This window comes from Triticum aestivum, chromosome 4A, assembly GCF_018294505.1.
Source record: "Triticum aestivum cultivar Chinese Spring chromosome 4A, IWGSC CS RefSeq v2.1, whole genome shotgun sequence".
Lineage (NCBI taxonomy): Eukaryota > Viridiplantae > Streptophyta > Magnoliopsida > Poales > Poaceae > Triticum > Triticum aestivum.
In genome coordinates, this window is record NC_057803.1 from 115226289 (window position 1) to 115254230 (window position 27942).

General features: G+C 44.9%; 1 protein-coding gene across 1 annotated transcript; it reads left to right on the plus strand.

The window, feature by feature from the left end:
* The first annotated feature begins 340 nt into the window (after nt 1-340).
* On the plus strand, nt 341-3582 carry LOC123081845 (cytochrome P450 72A15). The gene is made up of 4 exons (XM_044504359.1): nt 341-896; nt 988-1235; nt 2547-2931; nt 3048-3582. Exons 1-3 carry the CDS (start codon nt 366-368, stop codon nt 2851-2853), a joined length of 1086 nt encoding a protein of 361 aa, XP_044360294.1. The 5' UTR covers nt 341-365; the 3' UTR covers nt 2854-2931; nt 3048-3582.
* Nucleotides 3583-27942: the final 24360 nt, after the last annotated feature.

Below are 27942 nucleotides of genomic sequence, written 5' to 3' on the forward strand. Positions count from 1 at the left end.
AAGCAAGCTAGCGAACAAGTTTAGGCCTTTGTTAATTGATCGAGCGCTGCTGTTGGGGAGCCAGCGAGCCCGGGCAAGTGCCCAGGGTCGCTGGGCGGTGCCTCCGCCACTGAGCACGGTGATGGGGACAGAGATCCAGTGACATGGGTAGAATAGTCTGTGTGTCTTTTCGCCATAGCTCCAAGTCAAAGTCCAGATGAGACTTATTGTCGTACTGATAGTGAAGGCCATAGCATTATTCTCTTACTGCTAGTCAAATGCACATGTGCAGCTCCATCCATCTATATAACCCCATGCCTACACCGTGCAGCATCACACCAGCTTCCATTGCTGGGTTTCTTCGCCCGAGTCGAGACTTGAGAGCTATGGTTCTTGGAGCGTTCTTCGCAACTGCAGCCTCGGTGCCATGGAGGCGGAGCCTCCTCCTGCTCCCGACCCTTGTGCTCCTGTGGCAGCTCTGCCGGTTGCTGCACCGGCTGTGGTGGCGGCCGCGGTGCCTCGAGCGGGAGCTCCGGTCCAAGGGCCTCCGCGGCACGTCCTACCGCTTCCTCACCGGCGACCTCAGGGAGCAAGGCCGGCGGAACAAGGACGCCTGGTCGAGGCGGCTGCCGCTGCGGTGCCACGACATCGCCCCTCGCGTGGCACCACTCCTCTGCGATTCCGCCCGGGAGCACGGCAAGGTGAGCCTCTCGTGGTTCGGCCCGATCCCCAAGGTAACCATCGCCGACCCCGAGCTTGCCAAGAGCGTGCTGTCCGACAAGTCCGGGCACTTCGAGAAGCCCAAGTTCCCGGCGATGTGGAAGCTGCTCGCCAATGGCCTCTTGAACCACGAGGGCGAGAAGTGGGTCAAGCACCGGCGGCTCCTCAACCCTGCCTTCCATCTGGAGAAGATCAAGGTACCAGTTTCAGTTTCAGTTTCAGTGCATATTCTCCGAGAACCATTTACTGCTATACAATTGACATGTGGAATGGAATACGACTCTGCAGTGCATGCTGCCAGAGTTTTCGGCGTGCTGTGAAGAGTTGGTGGGCAGATGGACGGAGTCCGTCGGCTCCAGTGAAGGTACGCACGAGATGGATATTTGGCCGGAGCTCAAAAACCTTGCCGGAGATGTCATTTCCCGCACCGCATTCGGCAGCAGCTACCTTGAAGGAATGAAGATATTTCAGCTGCAAACCGAGCAAGCAGAGCGCCTCATCACAAACATTCGGAGGATTCTCATTCCCGGCTACTTGTGAGTTGCTACCAACTGAATTTACAGTTTTCCTTTTTCTTTAGAGCATCTCCAAGCCGCGCAACGCTCCGCGCGCTAAAAGTCGCGATACAGCGCCGGGTTAGCCAGCTTTTGCATGCAGCGGTGCGCTGGCTCCAGCGACCGCCGCAAATTAAAGCGCGCCCACACCGCTCCAGCAGACGCGCTATATTTCAGTTTTTTCTACTACATATTTGATTTCGTAGATAGTTCTCCTACTACATATTTGGTTTCGTAGATAGTTTTCCTACTACTACTCATCCGACTTGGACTCTGTTTTAGTGATGTCCTCCTCGGAGCGTAGGCGTCAAGGAGTCGCTCGTCGTCGGAGTTCCAGGAGGACGCATCTCCTAGCACTTGGTTGTATTTAGCGACCGCCTTTCGCGTTCGCTTGTCCTCACGATAGTCGGCTCGCTCCTCTCTCCTCTTCGCCCTCCTCGCCCTCATCTGGGCGAAGAACTGTTTCTCGTTGGTGTCTTCCGGGAAGCGATGACTCCACAGCGCCATGGCTTGCTCGTCCATCTCGGCCAGCCTGAGACGATGCTCCCGCCTCCGATGCTTGCGATGATCCTCGTCAGTGAGAAGCCGCGGGAAAGGCGCCAACTCCTGTGCGCGCTCCCGCGTCGCCACGTCGGCGAAGTTCATGTCCTGGCGGGACCGCAGGAGGCGCCACGCCGCAGCGTCGTACGCGCGGGCGCCCTCCTGGGCGGTGTCGAAAGTGCCGAGACGGAGCCGCATGCCGCTGCACGACCGAATCTCGACGGAGTAGGTGCCGGACGGACGCACGCGGATGCCGCGGTAGCCCGTACCTCCCCGGCGCCGAGGCGGCATTGTGGCGCGGTGGTGGCGTGTCGGCGGCAGAGCGCGGCAGGGGGCGATGGAGAGACGGAGAGAGCGGCAAAGGGCGATGGAGAGAGCGGCGGGGACGCTGCAATTTATAGGCGCGCCGGACGCGGCGCGCCAAATGTAGCGCGCGAGCGGCCGCCTTTTCCCACGCGCGCGCAATCGTTTCCCGCGCGTGCTAGTTTCGCGCCACCGCTGAAGCGCGCGTAAACGTTCCGCGCGCGCTATAAAGTTAATTTACCGCGCGCGCGTCTTTTGGTGCGGCTGTTGGAGATGCTCTTATGCGGGGAACTGAAATTACAGTTACACTTGTAATAACCTAACAAGGAACATTCTTTGTAACAAGTACACTTGTAATAACTTAACAAGGAACATTCTTTGTAACAAGTACACTTGTAATAACTTAAAAAGGAACATTCTTTGTAACGGGAAGTGCATGGTATATTTCAGATCTTTGCCAACCCCAAACAATAAAAGGATGCATCAGGTTAATAACGAGGTTGAATCGATTCTACGCGGTTTAATTGCGAAAAAAACTAAAGCGATAAAGGAAGGAGAAAGCACCAAAAACGACTTACTTGGCTTATTGCTAGAGTCAAACATGAGGCACACAGATGACAATGGTCAATCCAGCATGGGGATGCCAATTGAAGATGTCATCGAGGAGTGCAAGACGTTCTACTTTGCAGGAATGGAGACAACATCGGTACTACTCACGTGGACCATGATCGTTCTAAGCATGCATCCGAAGTGGTAAGACCGTGCAAGGGAGGAGGTCCTAGGTTTATTTGGGAAAAACAGACCTGAATACGAAGGTCTAAGCCGACTTAAAATGGTAAATATTTAATTGCCAGAAGTACTTCATTTTTTTGATCCTCTATATGATGACACCAACTTTTCTATCGGAGCTACATACCACCCTTTCCTTATATGTTTGTAATTTGCATGCAGGTGACCATGATCCTTTATGAGGTTCTTCGGTTGTATCCTCCAAGCATTCATTTTAGCCGGAAGACATGCAAGGAGGTGCTAATCGGAGACAAAAGATACCCAGCTGGCATGATGATTGAGCTCTCCGTACTACTCATGCACCATGACCCTGACATTTGGGAAAGCGATGTACATGAATTCAAGCCGGAGAGGTTTGCTGAGGGGATCTCCAAAGCGTCCAAGAATTCAGGCGCGTTTCTCCCATTCGGCTGGGGACCATGGATATGCATCGGCCAGAATTTTGCGCTTACTGAGGCCAAGATGGCGATTTGCATGATCCTTCAACGTTTCGACTTCGTGCTAGCCCCGTCCTATACTCATGCGCCATATACCGTGGTAACACTACATCCAATGCATGGCGCACAAATTAGGCTTGGACTCATCTAATTCCTTTCACATTTGGTGGTGTGTGCTTTGATTTTCTTTGATAAATGTATGTGGTATAACTAAGTGTTGAACCTATCAGATGTAATTCAATAATGAAATCCTAGTTGCCGTAATACAGACATAAAATATATGACGTGTTTTATAAAAAATATCAATTTGATCACTAAATGGATTATCAGTAATAGGCCAATTAGTCTGCTTATTAGTGTTTTCTATTGCAGACGGTTTCACAAACAACATTGTGGACGATGAACTCAAACAACCCACATGACTTCTAGAAAGTATGCGTGTTGGATCAATGAAGAATCACACACGACTTCAGCCGGAGAACTGTTTGTGTTAGGCCACCTTGCACAAACGTTTGCACATATACATATGAACGAAAACGTTTTTCTGGGATTCACTTTGTGGGATGTACATATGAACGGAAGCGATTGGGCCTGCATAATTGTCTGCGATGCCTCGGCCGATCGCACACGAGCTCATTTTGCCCAGCGTGTGTGACCGGAGGACCTATCCCCGACGGTTTCTGAGTCATGTGAGAAGGACCCTCTATCGCCCACACTAGCAAGGCGACGGTTTAAAACTCTGTCGCGGAAAGGAGGTTAAAGCCGTTTGTATAGCACGTCTCTGCACCAGTGTATGATACGCTCTTTCACATATAAATTTCCTTATATCTTCCTCAAAATAGCAACCATACCTACCTATTATGGCATTGTCATTCGAGATATATTGCCATGCATCTTCCATCGTTCCATTATTATGACACACGTCATCATTATCATATTGTTTTGCATGATCATATAGCTAAAATAGTATTTGTGGCTCAGCCACCGTACATCACTTTTTATACATGTTACGCTAGATCATTGCACATCCTAGTACACCGCCAGAGGCATTCATATAAAGTCATATTTTGTTCGAGTATCGAGTTTTAAGTAAATAGAAATGTGATGATCATCATTATGCGTTATTTGAGCATTGTCCCAAGTAAGGAAATAATAATAATAACAACAACAATAATAATAATATTAATATTATTAATAATATTAATAAAAGAGCCAAAAAGAGCCAAAAAAGAGGCCAAAAAGAGCCCGCCAAAAAAATGAGAGAAAAAGAGAGATATTTTGAAAGGCAACGTTACTATCTTTTTCCACACTTGTACTTTGAAGTAGCACGATATTTTTCATATAGAGTCTCCTATGTAGTCACTTTCATATAACTAGTGGGAATTTTTTATTATAGAACTTGGTTTGTATATTTTAATGATGGGCTTCCTCAAATGCCCGAGGTATTCTATAGCAAACAAATTGGATGCACACCCACTTAGTTTTCTTTTTGAGCTTTCATACACTTATAACTCTTAGTGCATCGGTTGCATGGCAATCCCTACTCCTTGCATTGACGTCAATTGATGGGCATCTCCATAGCCCGTTGATTAGCCGTGTCGATGTGAGACTTTCTCCTTTTTTGTCTTCTCCATATCATCTCTACTACCATACTCTATTCCACCCATAGGGCTATATCCATGACTTGTGCTCATGTATTGTGTGGGGGTTGAAAAAGCTGAAGTGCATTAAAAAGTATGAACCAATTGTTTGGCTGACACCGGGGTAGTGCATGATTTATACTTTGTGTTAAGAAGATGGAGCATGACAAGGCTATATGATTTTGTAGGGATAGCGTTTTTAGCATTAATATTTTGAAAGGCATGATTGTTTGTTGGTATGCCTGAGTATTGATGTTTTTATGTCAAATTATAGACTATTGTTTTAAATTATTCGGATCTAAATATTCGTGCCATAAAAGAGAGATTACATGATGAACATGTTAGGTAGCATTCCACATCAAAAATTCTATTTTTATCATTTACCTACTCGGGGACGAGAAGGAATTAAGCTTGGAGATGCTTGATACGTCTCCAATGTATCTAATTTTTTTGATTATTCCATGCTATTATAGTATCAATCTTAGATGTTTTATATGCAATTATATATCTTTTTGGGGACTAACCTATTAACTTAGTGCCAAGTGCTAGTTCCTGTTTTTTGCCTGCTTTTGGTTTTCCAGGAAATTAGTAACAAATGAAGTCCAAATGCCATGAAACTTTATGATGATTTTTTTCTAGACAAAAGAGACCCTAGAAGCTTCGAGAGGAGACCAGACGGGCAAGGCACTTTGGCGCGCCTGGGCTCCTGGGCTATAGACCCGTCGTGGCTCCGTCTGACGTAATTCCACCACTATAAGTTCTCTAAAATCAGGAAACCAACAGAGATGCACCCAAAATACTTTTCCGTCGCCGCAAGTTTTTGTTCTTCGGAGATCCCATCTGGAGACCTTTTTCGGTACTTTGTGGAGGGGAAATCGGTCACGGAGGGCCTCTACATTAACCTTGCCACCCTTCCGATGATATGTGAGTAGTTTTACCACAGACCTACGGGTCTATAGCTAGTAGCTAGATGGCTTCTTCTCTCTCTTTGATCTTCAATACAATGTTCTCCTCGATGTCCTTGGAGATCTATTCGATGTAATCTTATTTTGCGGTGTATTTGTTGGGATCTGATGAATTGTGGGTTTATGATTAGATTTTCTATGAATATTATTTGAGTCTTCTCTGAACTCTTTTATTCATGACTATTATAACTTTGTATTTCTCTCCGATCTATCCGTTTGGTTTGGCCAACTAGATTGATTTATCTTGCAATGGGAGAGGTGCTTTGTAATGGGATCAATCTTGTGGTGATCTATATCCTAGTGAAAAAAAGGGACAAGACACATATTTGTATTGTTTCCATTAAGGAGAAAATGATGGGGTTTATTAATATTGCTTGAGTTTATGATGACCCACAAGTATAGGGGATCAATTGTAGCTCTTTTTGATAAGTAAGAGTGTCGAACCCAATGAGGAGCAGAAGGAAATTTCAAGTGGTTTTCAGCAAGGTGATGTCTGCAAGTGCTGAAATTGTAGGTAGCAAAGTAGTTTGATAGCAAGATAGTTTGTAACGAGCAAGTAACGATAGTAGTAACAAAAGTGTAGCAAGGTAGCCCAATCCTGTCGAGGACAAGGGCATGCCAAAATGGTCTCTTATGATAAGCAAAGCGTTCTTGTGGATACACGGGAATTTCATCTTGTCACTTTCGTCATGTTGGTTTAATTCGTGTTCGATACTTTGATAATTTGATATGTGGGTGGACCAGTGCTTAGGTGTTGTTCTTACTTGAACAAACCTCCTACTTATGATTACCCCCCTTGCAAGCATCCGCAACTACGAGAAAAGTATTAAGAATAAATTCTAACCATAACATTAAACTTTTGGATCCAATCGGTCCCTTACGGGATAACGCATAAACTGGGGTTTAAGCTTCTGTCACTCTCGCAACCCATCATCTAATTGCTACTCCACAATGCATTCCCTTAGGCACAAATATGGTGAAGTGTCATGTAGTCGACGTTCACATGACACCACTAAGGGAATCACAACATACATACTATCAAAATATCAAACACATATCAAATTCACATGATTACTTGCAACATAATTTCTCCCGTGACCTCAAGAACAAAGGTAACTACTCACAAATGATAAACATGCTCATGATCAGAGGAGTATTAATTAGCATAATGGATCTGAACATAAAATCTTCCACCAAATAAACCATATAGTAATCAACTACAAGATGTAATCAACACTACTAGTCACCCATAAGCACCAATCTATAGTTCCGGTAATAAGATTGAACACAAGAGAGAACTAGGATTTGAGAGGAGATGGTGCTGTTGAATATGTTGATGGAGATTGCTCTCCCCAAGATGGGAGAGTTGTTGGTGATGATGATGACGATGATTTCCCCCTCCGGGAGGGAAGTTCCCTCGGCGGAATCGCTCCGTCGAAGGGCAAAAGTGCTCCTGCCCAAGTTCCGCCTCGAGACGGCGGCGCTCCATCCCAAAATTCCTCCCCTTATTTTTTTCTAGGTCAAAATGACTTATATACCAAAGATGGGCACCAGAGGTGGGCCGAGGAGAGCACAACCCACCAGGGCGCGCCTGGGCTCCCTGGCGTGCCCAGGTGGGGTGTGCCCACCTGGTGGGCCCTCTCTGGTAGTTATTTGCTCCAATAATTCTTAAATAATCCATAAAAAATCTCCGTGAAGTTCCAGCTTGTTTGGAGTTGTGCAGAATAGGTGGCCTGACGTAGCTTTTCCAGGTCCAAATTTCCAGCTGCCAGAATTCTCCCTCTTGGTGTGTACCTTGCAAATTGAGAGAAAAGACATTAGAATTACTCCAAAAAGCATTATTATGGATAAAAACACCATAAATAACAGTAAGAAAACATGATGCAAAATGAACGTATCAACTCCCCCAAGCTTAGACCTCGCTTGTCCTCAAGCGAAAACCGAAATCGAAAAACATGTCCACATGCTTTGAGAGAGAGGTGTCGATAAAAACAAAATACGGACATAGAAGCATCATGTTGATTATTATAACAGCAAAAAAAAAATTAAAGATAGGACTTTTATCATAGAACTTTTATCATATACTTCTCATGAATAAGTACTAGTTCATCACACAATCGAAGTATAAAGCAAAAACTCTATTAGAAACCAACAAACTATGTTCTCAGTCAACTTTGCAACTACAATTCATCATCTTTTCAGGAAGGGTCATGTGTCGGGGCCTTTAGGCAAGTCCACATACTCAACCATCATATAGTCTTCTACGATTGCTAACACTCACCGCGTACACATGAGCAAAATGTTTCAACCGGACACATAGAAATATAGGGGCTTATAGTTTTGCCTCCCAATGTACTCACCTCAAGGGTGATGTTAAGAATAATAACTCATGTCAGCCATATTCAACTGGACATATGTGCCTAGATCTTTCCTCACCACATTATGCTTGCCAAAGGAGAAAAATAAAAGGAATAGAGAGAAAAACTTGACTATTGCATAAAAGTAAAAGATAAGCCCTTCACAGAGGGAAGCAAATGTTTCCATGCGCTTATTTATTTGTATGCTCAATCCCTTAGTGCAAAAGAATGTCATGTTACATTGCCCCTTGTGATAGCGACCTTTATTATGCAGTCTGTTGCTTTTATTCTTCACCATCACAAGTTCGTGCAACGCTCAATTTTCTCTTACACTAAATGATCTCGCACTTTTAGAAGCAATTTTTATTGCCTTTTTGCATCGATGACAATTTACTTGAGGGATCTTGCTCAATCCCTAGGTAGGTATGGTGGACTCTTGAAAAATAAGATTTGGGTTTAAGGGTTTTTGGATGCACAAGTAGTATCTCTACTTAGTGCAGAATTTTTGGCTAGCAAAGATAGGGGCAAGCACCCCATATTGAAGGATCTATGACAATATGACTTCTATGTGAATATGAACAAACATAAAATCATTAAGTTGTCTTCCTTGTCCAACGTCAACAATTTTGGCATATAATATTTTGATGAGGGCTCACAATCACAAAAGATGTTTAGGATAGTATATTTATATGTCAATCTTCTCTTCCCTTATTAACTCTTTCATGAGTTTCATCATTGATTAATGCTATGTTTGTCAATCTCTAATAAACGTTTCTACTTATACTTCTATGTGGTGCCATCACCTACCATAGGATTAGTATATGATCTTTTCACTATTTCTTTCCTTTCTCTTTTTCTTTCTTTATTTCTTTTCTTTTATTTGCAATATGAAAGTAAGAAACCAAAACTCAAACTAAACTTTATTATATAACTTGCACATGATTACAAGGATAGATCACTAAGCAAACTCTCAAAGAAGAGAGGATCAAACTATTTTATTCATCTAAAGCAAAAGATCGAACTAAAATAAGTAAAAGCAAAAAAGATAGTGGGATGATACTGTTGGGGAACGTAGTAATAATTCAAAAAAATTCTACGTCTCACCACGATCAATCTAGGAGATGCTAGAAACGAGAGAGAGGGAGTGCATCTTCATACCCTTGAAGATCGCTAGGCGGAAGTGTTACAAGGAACGCGGATGATGGAGTCGTACTCGCGGCGGTTCAAATCGCGGAAGATCCAATCCAGCGCCACACAGATGACGCCTCCGCGTTCAACACATGTACATCCCGGGGACGTCTCCTCCTTCTTGTTCCAGCAAGGGGAGAGGAGAAGTTGAGGGAGAGCTCCGGCAGCACGACGGCGTGGTGGTGGAGCTTGTAGTTCTCCGGTAGGGCTTCGCCAAGCACTACGGAGGAGGAGAAGGTGTTGGAGAGGGGGAGGGCTGTGCTAGGGAAGGGGTGCGTCTGCCCTCCCACCCCCTCTATTTATAGGGTGAAGGGAGAGGGGGCCCCCCCCTAGATGCATCTAGAGGGGGGGGGGGACGGCGACCAAGGGGGGGACTTGCCCCCCAAGTTAGGTGGGAGGCGCCCCCACCCCCTAGGGTTTTCAACCCTAGGCACCTTGGGCCCTTGGGGCGTGCACCAGCCCACCAGGGGCTGGTTCCCTCCTTCGTTCAGTCCACTTGGCCCACTGGGGCAGGTGGCCCCACCCGGTGGACCCCCGGACACCTTTCGGTGGTCCCGGTACAATACCGATAACCCCCGGAATCATTCCAGCAACTGAAGCTGGACTTCCCATATATAATTCTTCACCTCCGGACCATTCCAGAACTCCTTGTGACGTCCGGGATCTCATCCGGGACTGTGAACAACCTTCGGTAACCACATACTATTTCCCATAACAACTCTAGTGTCACTGAACCTTAAGTGTGTAGACCCTATGGGTTCGGGAACCATGCAGACATGACCGAGACATCTCTCCGGCCAATAACCAACAGAGGGATCTGGATACCCATGTTGGCTCCCACATGTTCCACGATGATCTCATCGGATGAACCACGATGTCGAGGATTCAATCAATCCCGTATACAATTCCCTTTGTCTATCGATATGTTACTTGCCCGAGATTCGATCATCGGTATCTCTATACCTCGTTCAATCTCGTTACCGGCAAGTCTCTTTACTTGTTCCATAATGCATGATCTCGTGGCTAACTCCTTAGTCACATTGAGCTCGTTATGATGATGCATTATCGAGTGGGCCCAGAGATACCTCTCCGTCACACAGAGTGACAAATCCCAGTCTCGATTCGTGCCATCCAACAGATACTTTCGGAGATACCTGTAGTGCACCTTTATAGCCACCCAGTTACATTGTGATGTTTGGTACACCCAAAGCTTTCCTACGATATCCGGGAGTTGCACAATCTCATGGTCTAAGGAAATGATACTTGACATTAGAAAAGCTTTAGCAAACGAACTACGCGATCTTGTGCTACGCTTAGGATTGGGTCTTGTTCATCACATCATTATCCTAATGATGTGATCCCGTTATCAACGACATCCAATGTCCATGGTTAGGAAACCATGACCATCTATTGATCAATGAGCTAGTTAACTAGAGGCTTACTAGGGACATATTATGATCTATGTATTCACACATGTATTACGGTTTTCGGTTAATACAATTATAGCATGAACAATAGACAATTATCATGAACATGGAAATATAATAATAACCACTTTATTATTGCCTCTAGGGCATATTTCCAGCAGTCTCCCACTTGCACTAGAGTCAATAATCTAGTTACATTGTGATGAATCGAACACCCATAGAGTTCTGGTGTTGATCATGTTTTGCTCATGGAAGAGGTTTAGTCAACGAATCTGCGACATTCAGATCCGTATGCACTTTACAAATATCTATGTCTCCATCTTGAATATATTCACGAATGGAGTTGAAGCGACACTTGATATGCATGGTCTTCTTGTGAAACCTGGGCTCCTTGGCAAGGGCAATAGCTCCAGTGTTGTCACAGAAGAGAGTCATCGGGCCCGACGCATTGGGAATGACTCCTAGGTCGGTAATGAACTCCTTCATCCAGACTGCTTCCTGTGCTGCCTTCGAGGCAGCTATGTACTCCGCTTCACATGTAGATCCTGCCACGACGCTTTGCTTGCAACTGCACCAGTTGACTGCCCCACCATTCAAAATATACACGTATCCGGTTTGTGACTTGGAGTCATCCAGATCTGTGTCGAAGCTAGCATCGACGTAACCCTTTACGACGAGCTCTTCGTCACCTCCATAAATGAGAAACATATCCTTAGTCCTTTTCAGGTACTTTAGGATATTCTTGGCCGCTATCCACTGTTCCATACCGGGATTACTTTGGTACCTCCCTACCAAACTTACGGCAAGGTTCACATCAGGTCTGGTACACAACATGGCATACATAATAGACCCTATGGCTGAGGCATAGGGGATGCCACTCATCTTTTCTCTATCTTCTACTGAGGTCGGGCATTGAGCCGTGCTCAATTTTACACCTTGCAATACAGGCAAGAACCCCTTCTCAGACTAATCCATATTGAACTTCTTCAATATCTTGTCAAGGTACGTGCTTTGCGAAAGACCAATGATTCGTCTCAATTTATCTCTATAGATCTTGATGCCTAATATGTAAGCAGCTTCTCGAAGGTCCTTCATTGAAAAACACTTATTCAAGTAGGCCTTTATGCTTTCCGAAAGTTCTATATCATTTTCCATCAATAGTATGTCATCCACATATAATATGAGAAATGCTACAGAGCTCCCCTCACTTTCTTGTAAACACAAGCTTCTCCATAAGTCTGCGTAAACCCAAACGCTTTGATCATTTCATCAAATCGAATGTTCCAACTCCGAGATGCTTGCACCAGCCCATAAATGGAGTGCTGGAGCTTGCATACCTTGTCAGCATTCTTAGGATCGACAAAACCTTTCGGCTGCATCATATACAATTCTTCCTCAAGGAAACCATTAAGGAATGCCGTTTTAACGTCCATTTGCCATATCTCATAATCATATAATGCGACAATTGCTAACATGATTCGGACGGACTTTAGCTTCGCTATGGGTGAGAAGGTCTCATCATAGTCAACCCCTTGAACTTGTCGATAACCCTTAGCGACAAGCCGAGCCTTATAGATGGTCACATTACCATCCGAGTCAGTCTTCTTCTTAAAGAACCACTTATTCTCTATGGCTTGCCGATCATCAGGCAAGCCTGTCAAAGTCCATACTTCGTTTTCATGCATGGATCCTATCTCGGATTTCATGGCTTCAAGCCATTTGTTGGAATCTGGGCCCGCCATCGGTTCTTCATAGTTCGAAGGTTCACCGTTGTCTAGCAACATGGTTTCCAGGACAGGGTTGCCATACCACTCTGGTGCGGAACGTGTCCTTGTGGACCTATGAAGTTTAGTAGCAACTTGATCCGAAGTTTCATGATCTTCATCATTAACTTCCTCTCTAGTCAGTGTAGGCACCACAGAAACATCTTCCTGAGTTGCGCTACTCTCTGTTTCAAGAGGTAGTACCTCATCAAGTTCTACTTTCCTCCCACTTACTTCTTTCGAGAGAAACTCTTTCTCTAGAAAGGATCCATTCTTGGCAACAAAGATCTTGCCTTCAGATCTGAGGTAGAAGGTATACCCAATAGTTTCCTTACGGTATCCTATAAAGACACATTTTTCCGACTTAGGTTCGAGCTTTTCAGGTTGAAGTTTCTTGACATAAGCATCGCATCCCCAAACTTCCAGAAACGATAGCTTAGGTTTCTTCCCAAACCATAATTCAAACGGTGTCGTCTCAATGGATTTCGACGGAGACCTATTTGAAGTGAATGCGGCGGTAAGAGACATCATAGATCGCATCATATCCAATAGAGTGCGATTACGACGTTCGGACACACCATTTCGCTGAGGTGTTTCAGGCGGCGTGAGTTGTGAAACAATTCCACATTTCCTTAGATGCGTGCCAAACTCGTGACTCAAGTATTCTCCTCCATGATCTGATCGTAAGAACTTTATTTTCCTATCACGTTGATTCTCTACCTCACTCTGAAATTCCTTGAACTTTTCAAAGGTCTCAAAATTGTGTTTTATTAAGTAGACATACCCATATCTACTTAAGTCATCAGTGAGGGTGAGAACATAACGATAGCCACCGCGAGCCTCAACGCTCATTGGACCGCACACATCAGTATGTATGATTTCCAATAAGTTGGTTGCTCGCTCCATTGTTCCGGAGAACGGACTCTTGGTCATTTTTCCCATGAGGCATGGTTCGCACGTGTCAAATGATTCATAATCAAGAGACTCCAAAACTCCATCTGCATGGAGTTTCTTCATGCGTTTGACACCAATGTGACCAAGGCGGCAGTGCCACAAGTATTTGGGACTATCATTATCAACCTTACATCTTTTGGCATTCACACTATGAATATGCGTAATATCATGTTCGAGATTAAACAAAAATAAACCATTGACTAGCGGGGCATGACCATAAAACATATCTCTCATATAAATGGAACAACCATTATTCTCGGATTTAAATGAGTAACCATCTCACATTAAACGAGATCCAGATACAATGTTCATGCTCGAAGCTGGCACTAAATAACAATTATTAAGGTTTAAAAGTAATCCTGTAGGTAGATGTAGAGGTAGCGTGCCGACGGTGATCACATCGACCTTGGAACCATTCCCGACGCGCATCATCACCTCGTCCTTCGCCAGTCTTCACTTATTCCGCAGCTCCTGTTTTGAGTTACAAATATGAGCAACCGCACCGGTATCAAACACCCAGGAGTTACTACGAGCGCTGGTAAGGTACACGTCAATAACATGTATATCACATATACCTTTGGCGTTGCCGGCCTTCTTATCCGCTAAGTACTTGGGGTAGTTTCGCTTCCAGTGACCATTTCCCTTGCAATAAAAGCACTAAGTCTCGGGCTTGGGTCCATTCTTTGGCTTCTTCCCGGCAACTGATTTACCGAGCGCGACAACTCCCTTGCCGTCCTTCTTGAAGTTCTTCTTACCCTTGCCTTTCTTGAAACTAGTGGTTTTATTCACCATCAACACTTGATGTTCCATTTTGATTCCCACCTCCGCTGGTTTCAACATTGAATATAACTCAGGAATGGACTTCCCCATCCCTTGCATATTGTAGTTCATCACAAAGCTCTTATAGCTAGGTGGAAGCGACTGGAGAATCCCGTCAATGACCGAATCATCTAGAAGATTAACTCCTAGCTAAGACAAGCGGTTGTGCAACCCAGACATTTTGAGTATATGCTCGCTGACAGAACTATTTTCCTCCATCTTACAACTGTAGAACTAGTCGGTGACTTCATATCTCTCGACCCGGGCATGAGCTTGGAAAACCATTTTCAGCTCTTGGAACATCGCATAAGCTCTGTGCTGCTCAAAACGCTTTTGGAGCCCTGGTTCTAAGCTGTAAAGCATGCAGCACTGAACCAGGGAGTAATCATCACTACGCGACTGCCAGGCGTTCATAACGTCTTGAGTTGCTGGGAAAATGGGTGTGTCACCTAGCGGTGCTTCAAGGACATATGCTTTCTTGGCAGCTATGAGGATGATCCTCAAGTTATGGACCCAATCCGTGTAGTTGCTACCATCATCTTTCAGCTTGGTTTTCTCTAGGAACGCGTTGAAGTTGAGGGCAACATTAGCGTGGGCCATTTGATCTACAAGACATATTGTAAAGACATTTTAGACTAAGTTCATGATAATTAAGTTCATCTAATCAAATTATTTAATGAACTCCCACTCAGATAGACATCCCTCTAGTCATCTAAGTGATACATGATCCGAATCGACTAGGCCGTGTCCGATCATCACGTGAGACGGACTAGTCATCAACGGTGAACATCTCCATGTTGATCGCATCTACTATACGACTCATGTTCGACCTTTCGGTCTCTCGTGTTCCGAGGCCATGTCTGTACATGCTAGGCTCGTCAAGTCAACCTAAGTGTTTTGCATGTGTAAATCTGGCTTACACCCGTTGTATGCGAACGTTAGAATCTATCACACCCGATCATCACGTGGTGCTTCGAAACAACGAACCTTCGCAACGGTGCACAGTTAGGGGGAACACTTTTCTTGAAATTTTAGTGAGGGATCATCTTATTTATGCTACCGTCGTTCTAAGCAAATAAGATGTAAACATGACAAACATCACATGCAAATCATAAAGTGACATGATATGGCCAATATCATCTTGCGCCTTTGATCTCCATCTTCGAGGCGCGACATGATCACCATCGTCACCGGCATGACACCATGATCTCCATCATCGTGTCTTCATGAAGTTGTCTCGCCAACTATTACTTCTACTACTATGGCTAATGGTTAGCAATAAAGTAAAGTAATTACATGGCGTTTTCATTGACACGCAGGTCATACAATAAATTAAGACAACTCCTATGGCTCCTGCCGGTTGTCATACTCATCGACATGCAAGTCGTGATTCCTATTACAAGAACATGATCAATCTCATACATCACATATATCATTCATTGCATCCTTTTGGCCATATCACATCACATAGCATACCCTGCAAAAACAAGTTAGACGTCCTCTAATTGTTGTTGCATGTTTTACGTGGCTGCTATGGGTTTCTAGCAAGAACGTTTCTTACCTACGCAAAAGCCACAACGGTGATATGCCAATTGCTATTTACCCTTCATAAGGACCCTTCTCATCGAATCTGATCCGACTAAAGTGGGAGAGACAGACCCCGCTAGCCACCTTATGCATCAAGTGCATGTCAGTCGGTGGAACCAGTCTCACATAAGCGTACGTGTAAGGTCGGTCTGGGCCGCTTCATCCCACAAAGCCACCGAATCAAGATAAGACTGGTAACGGTAAGCAAATTGAACAAATCATCGCCCACAACTACTTTGTGTTCTACTCGTGCATAGAATCTACGCATAGACCTACCTCATGATGCCACTGTTGGGGAACGTGGTAATAATTCAAAATTTTCCTACGTCTCACCAAGATCAATCTAGGAGATGCTAGCAATGAGAGAGAGAGGAGTCCATCTTCATACCCTTGAAGATTGCTAAGCGGAAGCGTTACAAGGAACGCGGAAGATGGAGTCGTACTCGCGGCGATTCAAATCGCGGAAGATCTGATCTAGCGCCAAACGGACGGCGCCTCTGTGTTAAACACACGTATAGCTCGGGGATGTCTCCTCCTTCTTGATCCAGCAAGGGGAGAGGAGAAGTTGAGGGAGAGCTCCGGCAGCATGACAGCGTGGTGGTGGAGCTTGCAGTTCTCCGGCAGGGCTTCGCCAAGCACTACGGAGGAGGAGGAGGTGTTGGAGAGGGGGAGGGCTGTGCCAGGGAAGGGGTGCGGCTGCCCTCCCACCCCCTCTATTTATAGGGTGAAGGGAGAGGGGGCCGCCACCCCTAGATGCATCTAGAGGGGGGCGGCGGCCAAGGGGGGGACTTGCCCCCCAAGTTAGGTGGGAGGCGCCCCCACCCCCTAGGGTTTTCAACCCTAGGTGCCTTGGGCCCTTGGGGGGCGTACCAGCCCACCAGGGGTGGTTCCCTCCTTTGTTCAGCCCACTTGGCCCACCGGGGTAGGTGGCCTCACCCGGTGGACCCCCGGACACCTTTTGGTGGTCCCAGTACAATACCGATAACCCCCAAAATCATTCTGGCGACTGAAACTGGACTTCCCATATATAATTCTTCACCTCCGGACCATTCTGAAACTCCTCGCGACATCCGAGATCTCATCCGGGACTCCGAACAACCTTCGGTAACCACATACTATTTCCCATAACAACTCTAGCGCCACCGAACCTTAAGTGTGTAGACCCTACGGGTTCGGGAACCATGCAGACATGACTGAGACATCTCTTCGGCCAATAACCAACAACGGGATTTGGATACCCATGTTGGCTCCCACATGTTCCACGATGATCTCATCGGATGAACCACGATGTCGAGGATTCAATCAATCCCGTATACAATTCCCTTTGTCTATCGGTATGTTACTTGCCCGAGATTCGATCGTTGGTATCTCTATACCTCATTCAATCTCGTTACCGGCAAGTCTCTTTACTCATTCCGTAACGCATGATCCCGTGGCTAACTCCGTAGTCATATCGAGCTTGTTATGATGATGCATTATCGAGTGGGCCCAGAGATACCTCTCCGTCACACGGAGTGACAAATCCCAGTCTCAATCCGTGCCAACCCAACAGATACTTTCGAAGATACCTGTAGTGCACCTTTATAGCCACCCAGTTACGTTGTGACATTTGGTACACCCAAAGCATTCCTACGGTATCCGGGAGTTGCACAATCTCATGGTCTAAGGAAATGGTACCTGACATTAGAAAAGCTTTAGCAAACGAACTACATGATCTTGTGCTACGCTTAGGATTGGGTCTTGTCCATCACATCATCCTCCTAATGACATGATCCCGTTATCAACGACATCCAATGTCCATGGTGAGGAAACCATTTCCATCTATTGATCAATGAGCTAGTTAACTAGAGGCTTACTAGGGACATATTACGATCTATGTATTCACACATGTATTACGGTTTTTGGTTAATACAAGTATAGCATGAACAATAGACAATTATCATGAACATGGAAATATAATAATAACCACTTTATTATTGCCTCTAGGGCATATTTCCAACAGATACGAAACTGGGGCACCTCTCCCAAGCTTGGCGGAAGCCAAGGGGAGTGCCCATACCCGATACTTAATTCTTTTTGGCGGTGAAGAGGATGATGATGGTGGTGAAGAAGAAGAGATCTTGTCCTCGGATTTCCATGGTAGTGGTGGTCGTGAAAGGTTGGAGGGTTTGCCCTTTGCTTCCTCTAGTTTCTGACGGAGAATAAAAGTATCTATCCTCAACTCGTCGTTATCTATCTCGAGTTTTATTATCTTCTTGCATAATGCCTCCATGCTCTAGTCTTTGAACCAGGGAGGAACCGATTCATATTCATCTTCTTCGGAGGTCCAGCTATAGTGCCCCTCATCCCCATAGGACTTGGGGTTTGCGACGAGATCAACAACATAGCTCTCACCCTCAGAGTCTCGAGAAGACATATTTTCAAGTCTACGCAGAAAACAACAAGTAAAGAGAACAGAGGATTTCTCCGTGATACAGTGATCAACAGGTTCGGGAAGTATATATAGATTGTTTTTATCTTGGAGGACAAGCATCACTACAAAAAAATACACTTCCGTGATGATACGTGTTTGTCACAATAGGTCGCTTTTTTTGTCATGCATGTACATCCATGACAAATTTATGACAGAATCAAGATAGTCATACCTGTGCTGTCGTAGAAGTGTTCCATGACATTACCAAAATTATCATCACGGAAGTGTCCACTTCCATGATGATAAATCGCGCGTCACGGAAGTGCTTTCGTCAAGGGTGACCGACACGTGGCATCCACCGTAACGGAACATCGTTAAGCTATCGGGTCGGATTTTGGATCCGATAACCCGTTAACAGCCCCGACCAATGGGGATTTTCCACGTGTAAAATCATCATTGGCTAGAGGAAACACGTGTCGGCTCATCGTCGGGACAGATGTCATCCACACACTGGACAGAATGCGCCTATGATACGTCGACACGTGGCACGGCCCAAGAAGTTTAAATGGGCCGGCCCAACTAAAGGCCCACAAAATTTTGTGGACCATAATGGGCCGGCCCAGCTAAAGGCCCATGAGATTTTGCGGACCATAAAGGCCCACAAGATTTCACGGGCCATAATGGGCCGGCCCAGGTAAAGGCCCACAAGATTTTCGTGTGCCATAATAGGTCGACCCAGGTAAAGGCCCACAAAATTCTTGCGAATCATAATGGGCCGGCCCAGCTAAAGGCCCACGAGATTTCGCCGACATTAATGGGCCGGCCCAGCTGTAGGCCCACAAGATTTTGAGGACCCTAGTAGGCCGACCCGTTAACTGGTTGCCATGTTTTGGGCCAAATGCCGGCCCATATTTGATCCGGTGTATTAATGGCCTGCCACGCTCCGGGCCTAATAGTGGCCCATATGAGATCCGGCCCATTAAAAGCCTACCACGTTCTGGGCCAAATTACGGCCCAGATTAGGTCTGACCCTTTAAGAGGTTTTGGGCCTAATTATGGCCCATATCGGATTCGGCCTGTCAACTAGACTCTATGCTTTTGGGCCCACTTGCTAAAGGCCCACTTAGTAATTCGACCTGATATTAGTTTTGGCTTGTTAAGGGACCGTTTAACATTTCGGCCCTATATTAATTTCAGCCTGTTAAAAGCCCGTCATATAGTTGGGCCTAACTATGGCCCGGTTTGCATCCGGCCTGCTCGCAGCCGATATCTGATTGGGCCAAACAAGGACCGAGACAATTTTTCGGCCTGTTAAAAGCCCGTGATTTGATTCGCACAATCATGGGTCGGGGTTCATTTCGGGCTGCTGCCGGCCCGTGAGCTGATCGGCACGTTTCAGGCCCAACCTACATCGTGATTGCATGACGGCCCGATTATGTACCGTAATTTTAAGGTTTGGCCGCTTTACTGCGAAGACATGATATATATATACAGTAAAATAACTGCAGCATCGTGAATAAGAAAAAACCTATACTATACAATAAAGAAATTACGGCATTTACATCCACTAGGCATCAAAGTTCGCCACTATGATAATAAAGCACAAGCAGACAGCAGATTACATACACTGGGCATCAAAGATCGCCACCAGTGCAAATAAACACGCCGACAAAATAATATACAAAACCGACAGCACTTCAATAGAGTTCAAGAAAGGTTAGCCCTGCTGGGGAGCTGCAGCGCAAGCAGCTGAGCAAGATGATGAGACTGCGCTTGTTCAACACTTATATCTTCCTCACTCTGAAAGATAAACAAGCAGACAGATGACAGGTTTTGCACATAAAAGTATCAGTGCTGACAATTCATCACATTTCTTACTGACGAATAAAGTGACACAGTTTAAATTTGCATTAACACAATATGGTATTGTTCAGGTCAAGACATGGCAGGAAATGACATTGTGAAGGAGTTGGCAGCTTCACGACACCACTGGATTACAGATCAAGAACTCATAAGTATCAATGGTTAGTGTGCTGTCAATTTATACCATTTCAGATTGGCAAATAAAGAGACGGTTTAAATAATAGTAGAATGATATGACATTGTTCATAGTTAAGACATTGCAGAATATGACATTGTGCTGTAGTGGGTAGGTTCACCACACCACTGGATTACAGATGAAGAACAGAAGCATACATGCAGTGCAAAAGAAGATCACTTGCTCTGTATAGTTTAATTTACATGGTATGAAGAAGGAACTTGGTTGTACAACTGAAAACTTAAATTGAGAAAGGACAAACTTTTGTTTATGAACTACATAATAAACTTTAAACAAGCAATTTGATGCAAACACCAAAAATAAACAGCTGTTGCAGTCATGCCTAACCAAATATATACAACAAAGTTTGAAGGCTTGAGATGGACAAACTTACATTATTGGTGAAGACAGGCTCTATAAAGGCCTTGTCCATGCTGATGGGGGGGGGCAATTCAAGAAGTTTACCACAGAATCTTCTTCAAAAGCATTGCCTTTATTCTACATTTTGTTAAGAGTAAATATAGATGTGATAATATACGAAAAAATGGAGAATATTTAAGATAAGATGAAGAGTGATGCTACATAACCAAGTAGCTATAAATGTAAGTGCAGCGATACAGGCAAAAGGTACAGCCAAGAGCAATGCACAGCTAAACTTCTTCAGTACCAACCTTATGGTAAGAGTAAATATAGATCTGATGTGTAGAAAATGGAGGGCAAAGGAAAATAAGCTGCAGAGTGATGGTACATGAACAACTACCTGTCATTATAAGTACACTGATAAAGGACAGCATGTACTTACAAGAACAATGCAGAGCTAAAAAACATTGGCATTGGATATATTCTACACTAATGTAACCATTCATACAGATCAGATAATTTGGAGCGAACAATTGATAAGCAAGCTATCATGCATACTGCTGTCACATAATGAACCAGGTATGTATGCAAGTACAGTGATACAGGACAACAGGTACTAACAAGAGCAAAGCAGCGGGCAGCATATTTGCGATATCCTGTCGTTCTTGTCAAACCGGAATTCTTCTTCGAGCAGATTTCCTGCAAAAAAGATCCGTAAGGCACATGCGGAAAAGTAGAAGTTCAAATTGTCATGTGATTTCATAGACAGTACCTCATCCTGGGAACGAGACCAGTGCATAACAAGGTTTTTCCATTCAATGTCTTCTAAATTTAGCACAGGAGACTTCACCAGAAATTCGTTTATAGACTTGCCATCAAAGTGTGATTTCCTCAGGTAACACCGATACTGCTGCAATGCTTCCTTGAAAAGCACAAGCAAGCTTTGCTCATCATGACTATCTAGATTGACCCTCGCCTAGTTACAACAATGTAATGTAAATCATTGATGTGTTCAATCAGCAGAAAACAGGAAAATAATAACCATGAATAATAGCACTTACACGTAAGTTGGACAGGAAGATGTGAAAATGGTGTTTGTCTTCACAATAATCTTCCCATGATGGGAATATATGCACGTAGTCCCTAACAACATTGAAAGCACTGTCTTTTAAACTGGGAATAAATGGAATGGGGTTCCAATCTATAGGAATTGGCCGTCTCTGCAGTTGGGATAGGTCTTCGGCCAGTGGACTTGCTGTACTTTTTGCTGGAGTGGGATTTTTCTATGGTACAGCTAGTGCTATGGCAAATGAAATCGGTATACCTTTTGCTGGAGTGCAGGTCCTGTGTGGTGGGGCTAGTGGTGTGGCCAGTGAAGTATGGGTACAGTCTGCTGGAGTCGGTCCTACGTTTTGTGTCACTGGTTGTACAGCCAATATAAGTGGGGTGCTGTCTGATTTCTCCGGCACCACCACGTTTTTCAAGGACTTTGCTGGTGCTCCTTCAGGTTCGGCAATCACCCTCTTCCTTTTTGATGTCTGATGCACAAGAACAACATTTGAGTGGAAAAACATGGTATGATGACAGATGGAATATGTATTGATAATGGATGGGCATGGCATCTCGACATATATGATGAGTAAACTAAGCAGATGGCGGTGCAACAAAGTAGAAGAAATGCAAGACAACATATGCAAGATACCCGCAATCAATAAAACATTGCCAAATTAGAACAGGCACCTTGATGGGTGAACAGGACAGGCCATCTGCCTTTGACTCCTCGAGGTTAGAATAGTCATTAGGATGATATTCTGAACAAGAATCAACAGGTGGGGAGCGTATGAGTTTCATTGCATCCAGAATGGCACTCAATGCCTTGGTGCCAATTTTGTAAGTCATTGCAGTGTTTAGCTTCAAGAGTGGACTGCTGCTAGTGCGACACAAAGCAGCTACACAGATCATAGTGTAGATATAACGGGAAAACCTTAAGCATCAGAGTAAAATCAGCAAAGTGGAACTTGCTGGAATATATGTGCTAGTATTGCCGGTACGGCTAGAAAGGCTTCGGATACCAGCTCTCTTCAAGTGAAGGTGCGGTACTGTTAATATCAATGTAACTCTCAAAGGCGACACAGCTCCCCGCATTTCCTTGCTATTCTTATAGGATTCAAGTGGGCAGGCCACTACAAATCCTATTCCTATGTTTACAAGATCCTACGAATCAAAGAGGCTCAAAGTGTCCATCACAACCGACCGTATAGACCTCTACACTGCAAATGTCCCTGCTCATCTTCAGTACAAGGAACATACTGTACTACTATCATACTCCCTCCGTTCCAAAATATAAGTCTTGGTAGAGATTTCCACTATGGATCACATACAGATGTATCCAGGTACATTTTAGAGTGTAGATTCACTCATTTTGCTCCATATGTAGTCCATGGTGGAATCTATACAAAGACTTGTATTTAGGAACGGAGAGAGTACATATTAAAGAAGAACGGAAGAGGAACATGGTAAAGAAGAGCAAGCAGATTTTGGATAATAGAATGTTGGTTGCGCAGTGCCCACACATGATGAACCAGAGCGCATTAAGAATGCAACTCCTAGCTGTCTCTCGACCATTTCAGGCGGTTGGATGAAGATCCTACGTCTCCTAACCCTTCTTCTTCCTCGTCTCTGATTCTTCCCATACAGAACACCGCACGGGCCGCCGGCCGGACCACCGGCCCCCACCGCCTGTGTTCCTCCGCCACCCCCACCCCCCAACCCCCACCCGCGTCGAGTTTTCTTCGTTCGGCGAGGCCCCACAACCACCCGAGCCCCTTCAATCGCATCGGCGAACTACGGCGAGCTCTGAAAAATCGACTGACCCAATTTTGAAATTTAGTCTACTGTGATTTAACTAGTGTGGAATATAAAAGGGGAAAACCATAAGCATTGCGAGTATGGTGTTGAGCGTGCCATGGCGGATCTGAAGGTGCAAACCGGACAAAGGCAACTTCGCAACCAAGACAAGAAATCAGAGTAAAGCAGTGGCGATCTATTTTCTTGCTGCGATAAATAAGTTGAGCAGATACGAAAGAGTACCGCCTCTGGTGCGGCGCCGTGTACGCATCTGCTGAGAATTTGACGGTGCTGCGGTAGCGATGGCTGTCGGCGGCGTGGAAGCAGATCTAGGAGGGTAGACGGTGGCGGCGGGGCGCGGTGGACGAGACGGTCGTAGGAGCGGCGCCGGCAAGGTGGACGACGGCGGGGATGAAGCGAGAGGACGGGATGCAAGGATCCCGGTCCGAAGCCGTGGATGAGAGAGGTCGATCTCTTGTAATGGACGGCGGCGTCGGGGTATCAGCTCCGGCATGGTGGAGGAGGACGGCGGTGGATGGGGTGGCGGACGGCGGCGGACGGAGGAGGGTGGGGTGGAGAGGGTGTTTTGGCGCCCACGGAGTACGAATGGGGAAAAGGGAGGTAGAGAGGAAGGGGGAACCATGTATTCAGGGCGCGCTTGTCTCAAATGCGAGGAAATTTACAAACTTAGCCCCCGTTTCAAATTTCTACTACATCACAGCAACACTAGTCGGTTGGGGATAGGACGGTAATCTCGCATACACCGAATATTTGCCGACGAGAGTTTGTTTTTGGCGCCCACCGTGTATGAATATGAATCGGGGAGGGAGTCGATTTCGGCCGAGGACACACTGTGTTTTGGCGCCCACCGTGTATGAATCCGGGTGAGAGGCGGTTACGTCACGTTTGGGTGAAATTACAAACCTACCCCTATCGAAACCTATAGAAATCCAGCATATAGGCTTTGCGTGGCAGGGATAGGCAGCAGTGATTTCCATCTCGCAGATTTTGGTTCCGGGCGGTTACTGCGACTTTCCCCGCTTCGTTCAAATTTTGCAGAGTGCACGTTTACCGTGCCAACTCAATTCGAATCCCGTTTGTATTCTATTTTTTTCGGGCGGGATCCATTTTCAATTGGAATTACATTCTATATACATCATTTTTTATATATACTTTCAAAAGCACAACACCATTTATACATAAATATGGTTTACAAATGGCATGATCTCAGATTCATAAGGTTGTATCCATCAATTTGGATTTTCAAATATTTGAAACCACTTTATGTTGAAATCCAATGTATGCATTCCTCGCTAACTGTCTCCAATTAATGTGTGTTTCATGCGGGTTTTTTTACTTCTCAAACATGTATAATGTGTTTCACACACGCAACATATAGTGTAATCCCGTTTAGACATTAATTGCATATAAACCATGCATTGTTTGTAATTGAAGAATCTATGGATCACCAATATTGATAAACTATATAACATTACACGTGTGCCCAAATTCAAATGAATATGCATGTTTGATACACCAATTTGCGTTATGATATTATCGATGTCGTGATCTCCAGTTTAAATATTTGAATCCCCTTTAATCCAGATATTCGTCTCATATAGCTATCACTCATGCTTATATAGGACTATCTCTCTGGACCTATACGCGTTCATCGTCTCTCAGGTATCTCTCGTGCTACCTGTATGTCGACAATGATCTTTTATCTTCGTAACACACTGACGGTACTCTCTCCCTCGACCTTCATCACTCTATCTCTCTCTAAGTATATCTCGCTCCCTGCTATGTGTCTCTAACTATGATTCTCCATGTGGAATCTCTTTCTCTCACACAAACACAAAACTTTGTCTCCCGGGGTCTCATTTCTCTCTACTATTCCCATGTGTGCCACTCGCACACCCCTCATACAGAGATGTCTTTCGCTCCTTAGATATGAGAACCTACGACTCTTCCTCATCAATATCTCTTTCTCACACACAAACACAAACTCTGTCTCCCAGGGTCTCATATTTCTCCATTGTTCTCTTGTATGTCGCTCACACACACCCTCTCTCCCTAGAGATATCTTGCGTTCCCTCGTATGTCTCTCTAGCTATCACTCTCGTTGTGAAATATCTTTCTCTCTCGCAGACACAAAACTCCGTCTCTCTGGATCTCATTTCTCTCTGATATCTGTTTGTATGTGACTCACACGCACCCTCTCTCTATCTCTCTCACACCCACACACATAACCCAGCCTTCTGATCCACTCGACTCCTATCTCTAACGCACACTAGCTAACATCTTTATCTTTCTATTTATCTGTTTCTCCATCAACCTTCTTTCTTGCCCTCACTCTTGATTCCTATCACGCACACTACATATGTTTCTCTCTACATGTAGCCAAGTGCCCTCTCACACACATATATAACTTCACCCTTTGAACCACCCGACGGTCATCTCCAACACCCAAACTAGCGGATGTCCCTCTAGCTAGCATCTCCATCTCTGTATCTATCTGTAGTTTCTCCGTCAACAATTCTTTCTCGCACGGAGTCTTGCTTCCTATCACCCACAATATATAGGTTGGTCTCTTTTGCACAATCGTTGCGTCTCACCTCTGCTCGCCATAGATGCATGCTCCAGCCCACGCCACTATCTCTTAAAGACAAAAACACATGCTCAATTGTCGGGACTTCTTCCATGCATTCTCACATGCATGCATATTGTCATACCGATCCATCTCTCCCATGTCGTTGATCTTATGACTTATGTCTTCTTTCTTTTATCTCGATCATGCGCGCGCACACACACACATCCCACATATACATGTATACCTCTCACACATGCACGTTCAAGGTCTATATGTCTCCATACATATTTAATTACCCTCAATCCTAACGCCACATCGAATCGTTCTCCTCTTTTGTGCACATAACTTCCGTCTAGATGGGTAAAACACACACTCACACTTAACAATCTCCTTCTAGCTAACCCCCCCCCCCCCCGCCTCTCACTCTTCCCCTATATCCCCAAAACCAATAAGACCATCCCTTAGTTTAATTCCCGCCTACATGCACCATCGATATATAGTAGTCTTCCTCGGTGTCTCTCGAACAAACATGTTCTCTCGAAGTCGACTCCTCTCATGCATATAGGTCCTAATGCATTTTTCGAGGCTAACTTTGACCAAACGTTAGAGCAATAATATATGACATGCAACTTACACAAAGCATACCTTCAATTTTGTATGTCAAAGGAGCTTCCAATAATATAATTTGCATAGTATACATCTCATGTGCTATTAATCTTGTCAATAGTCAAAGGCTGTCTTGAAAAACACATTAGGCCCTATATAGATGGAAGGAGGGAGTAGGTCCCATGCAAAAAATGAGAATAAAATTCAAACATCTGGGCATCGTGGCTCGGTCGATAACATTGAGAAACTTGGTTTTAAAATCATGAAACTTGGCATGGTGTCATGTCATGGTAGTACCATGCCGTGGTAAAAAAATTGGCCGAATAGGAACAAATTTTGGTATAAGCTTCTTGCAAATCGGAGCTTCTCTCAAGAAGGCTCGTGGTTCTGGGAGGGAACGTGTCACCTTTGTGTGCATAATTCAAATTTGAAATACAAGCACATGTTCCAGTGCACCAAAGTTGGTTGAAAAATCACATGTGTGTCCTCGGGTAAATTTCTAGGTTCCATGCAAGAAATGGGAATGAAATTCAAAATTCTGGGCGTCGTGGCTGGGTTGGAAACATTGAGAAACTTAGTTTTTTAATTCCTGTAAATCCAAAACACGCATGAAAATAATGAAACTTGGCTTGGTGCCATGACATGGCACCAACATGCTGTGGTAAATTTGCAGTCCGATTTGCGAAGGCGCACACATTAACAATCAACAAAGTCATTTTGGAAGAAGTGTTGTCACGTTACAATCGGAAACACAAGTATTATTGAAACCGTGGGCGTTCTACTTACTAGTACCATTTACGTGCCGCCACGCGTCCCCTTTTTTATTAGCTAGGAGGCGACGTGCAGGGTAGCTATTTGAGTACGAGAGGCGTGCGATCAGACCCCTGCGCGTGCTTATCGGGAGGAGAGCCCTTTGACCTCCATCTGCCGTCCACCTCTCTCCCAAGGTCTCCATTAATGGCGCCCGAGCCTCTGTTTAATGGCGTGGCTATGTCTCACTCGACTGAGATTTAAGAGAGAAAAAGAAAATCTGAAAGCACGGATCTTGATGTAAGATCCGACGGAC

Excerpts from the sequence above, each read along its gene's own strand:
- LOC123081845 (XM_044504359.1), top strand. The coding sequence starts at position 366 with ATGGTTCTTGGAGCGTTCTTCGCAACTGCAGCCTCGGTGCCATGGAGG. Across the intron at positions 897-987 it reads TCCATCTGGAGAAGATCAAG|TGCATGCTGCCAGAGTTTTC; the intron begins GTACCAGTTTCA and ends ACGACTCTGCAG. Across the intron at positions 1,236-2,546 it reads ATTCTCATTCCCGGCTACTT|ATCTTTGCCAACCCCAAACA; the intron begins GTGAGTTGCTAC and ends GGTATATTTCAG.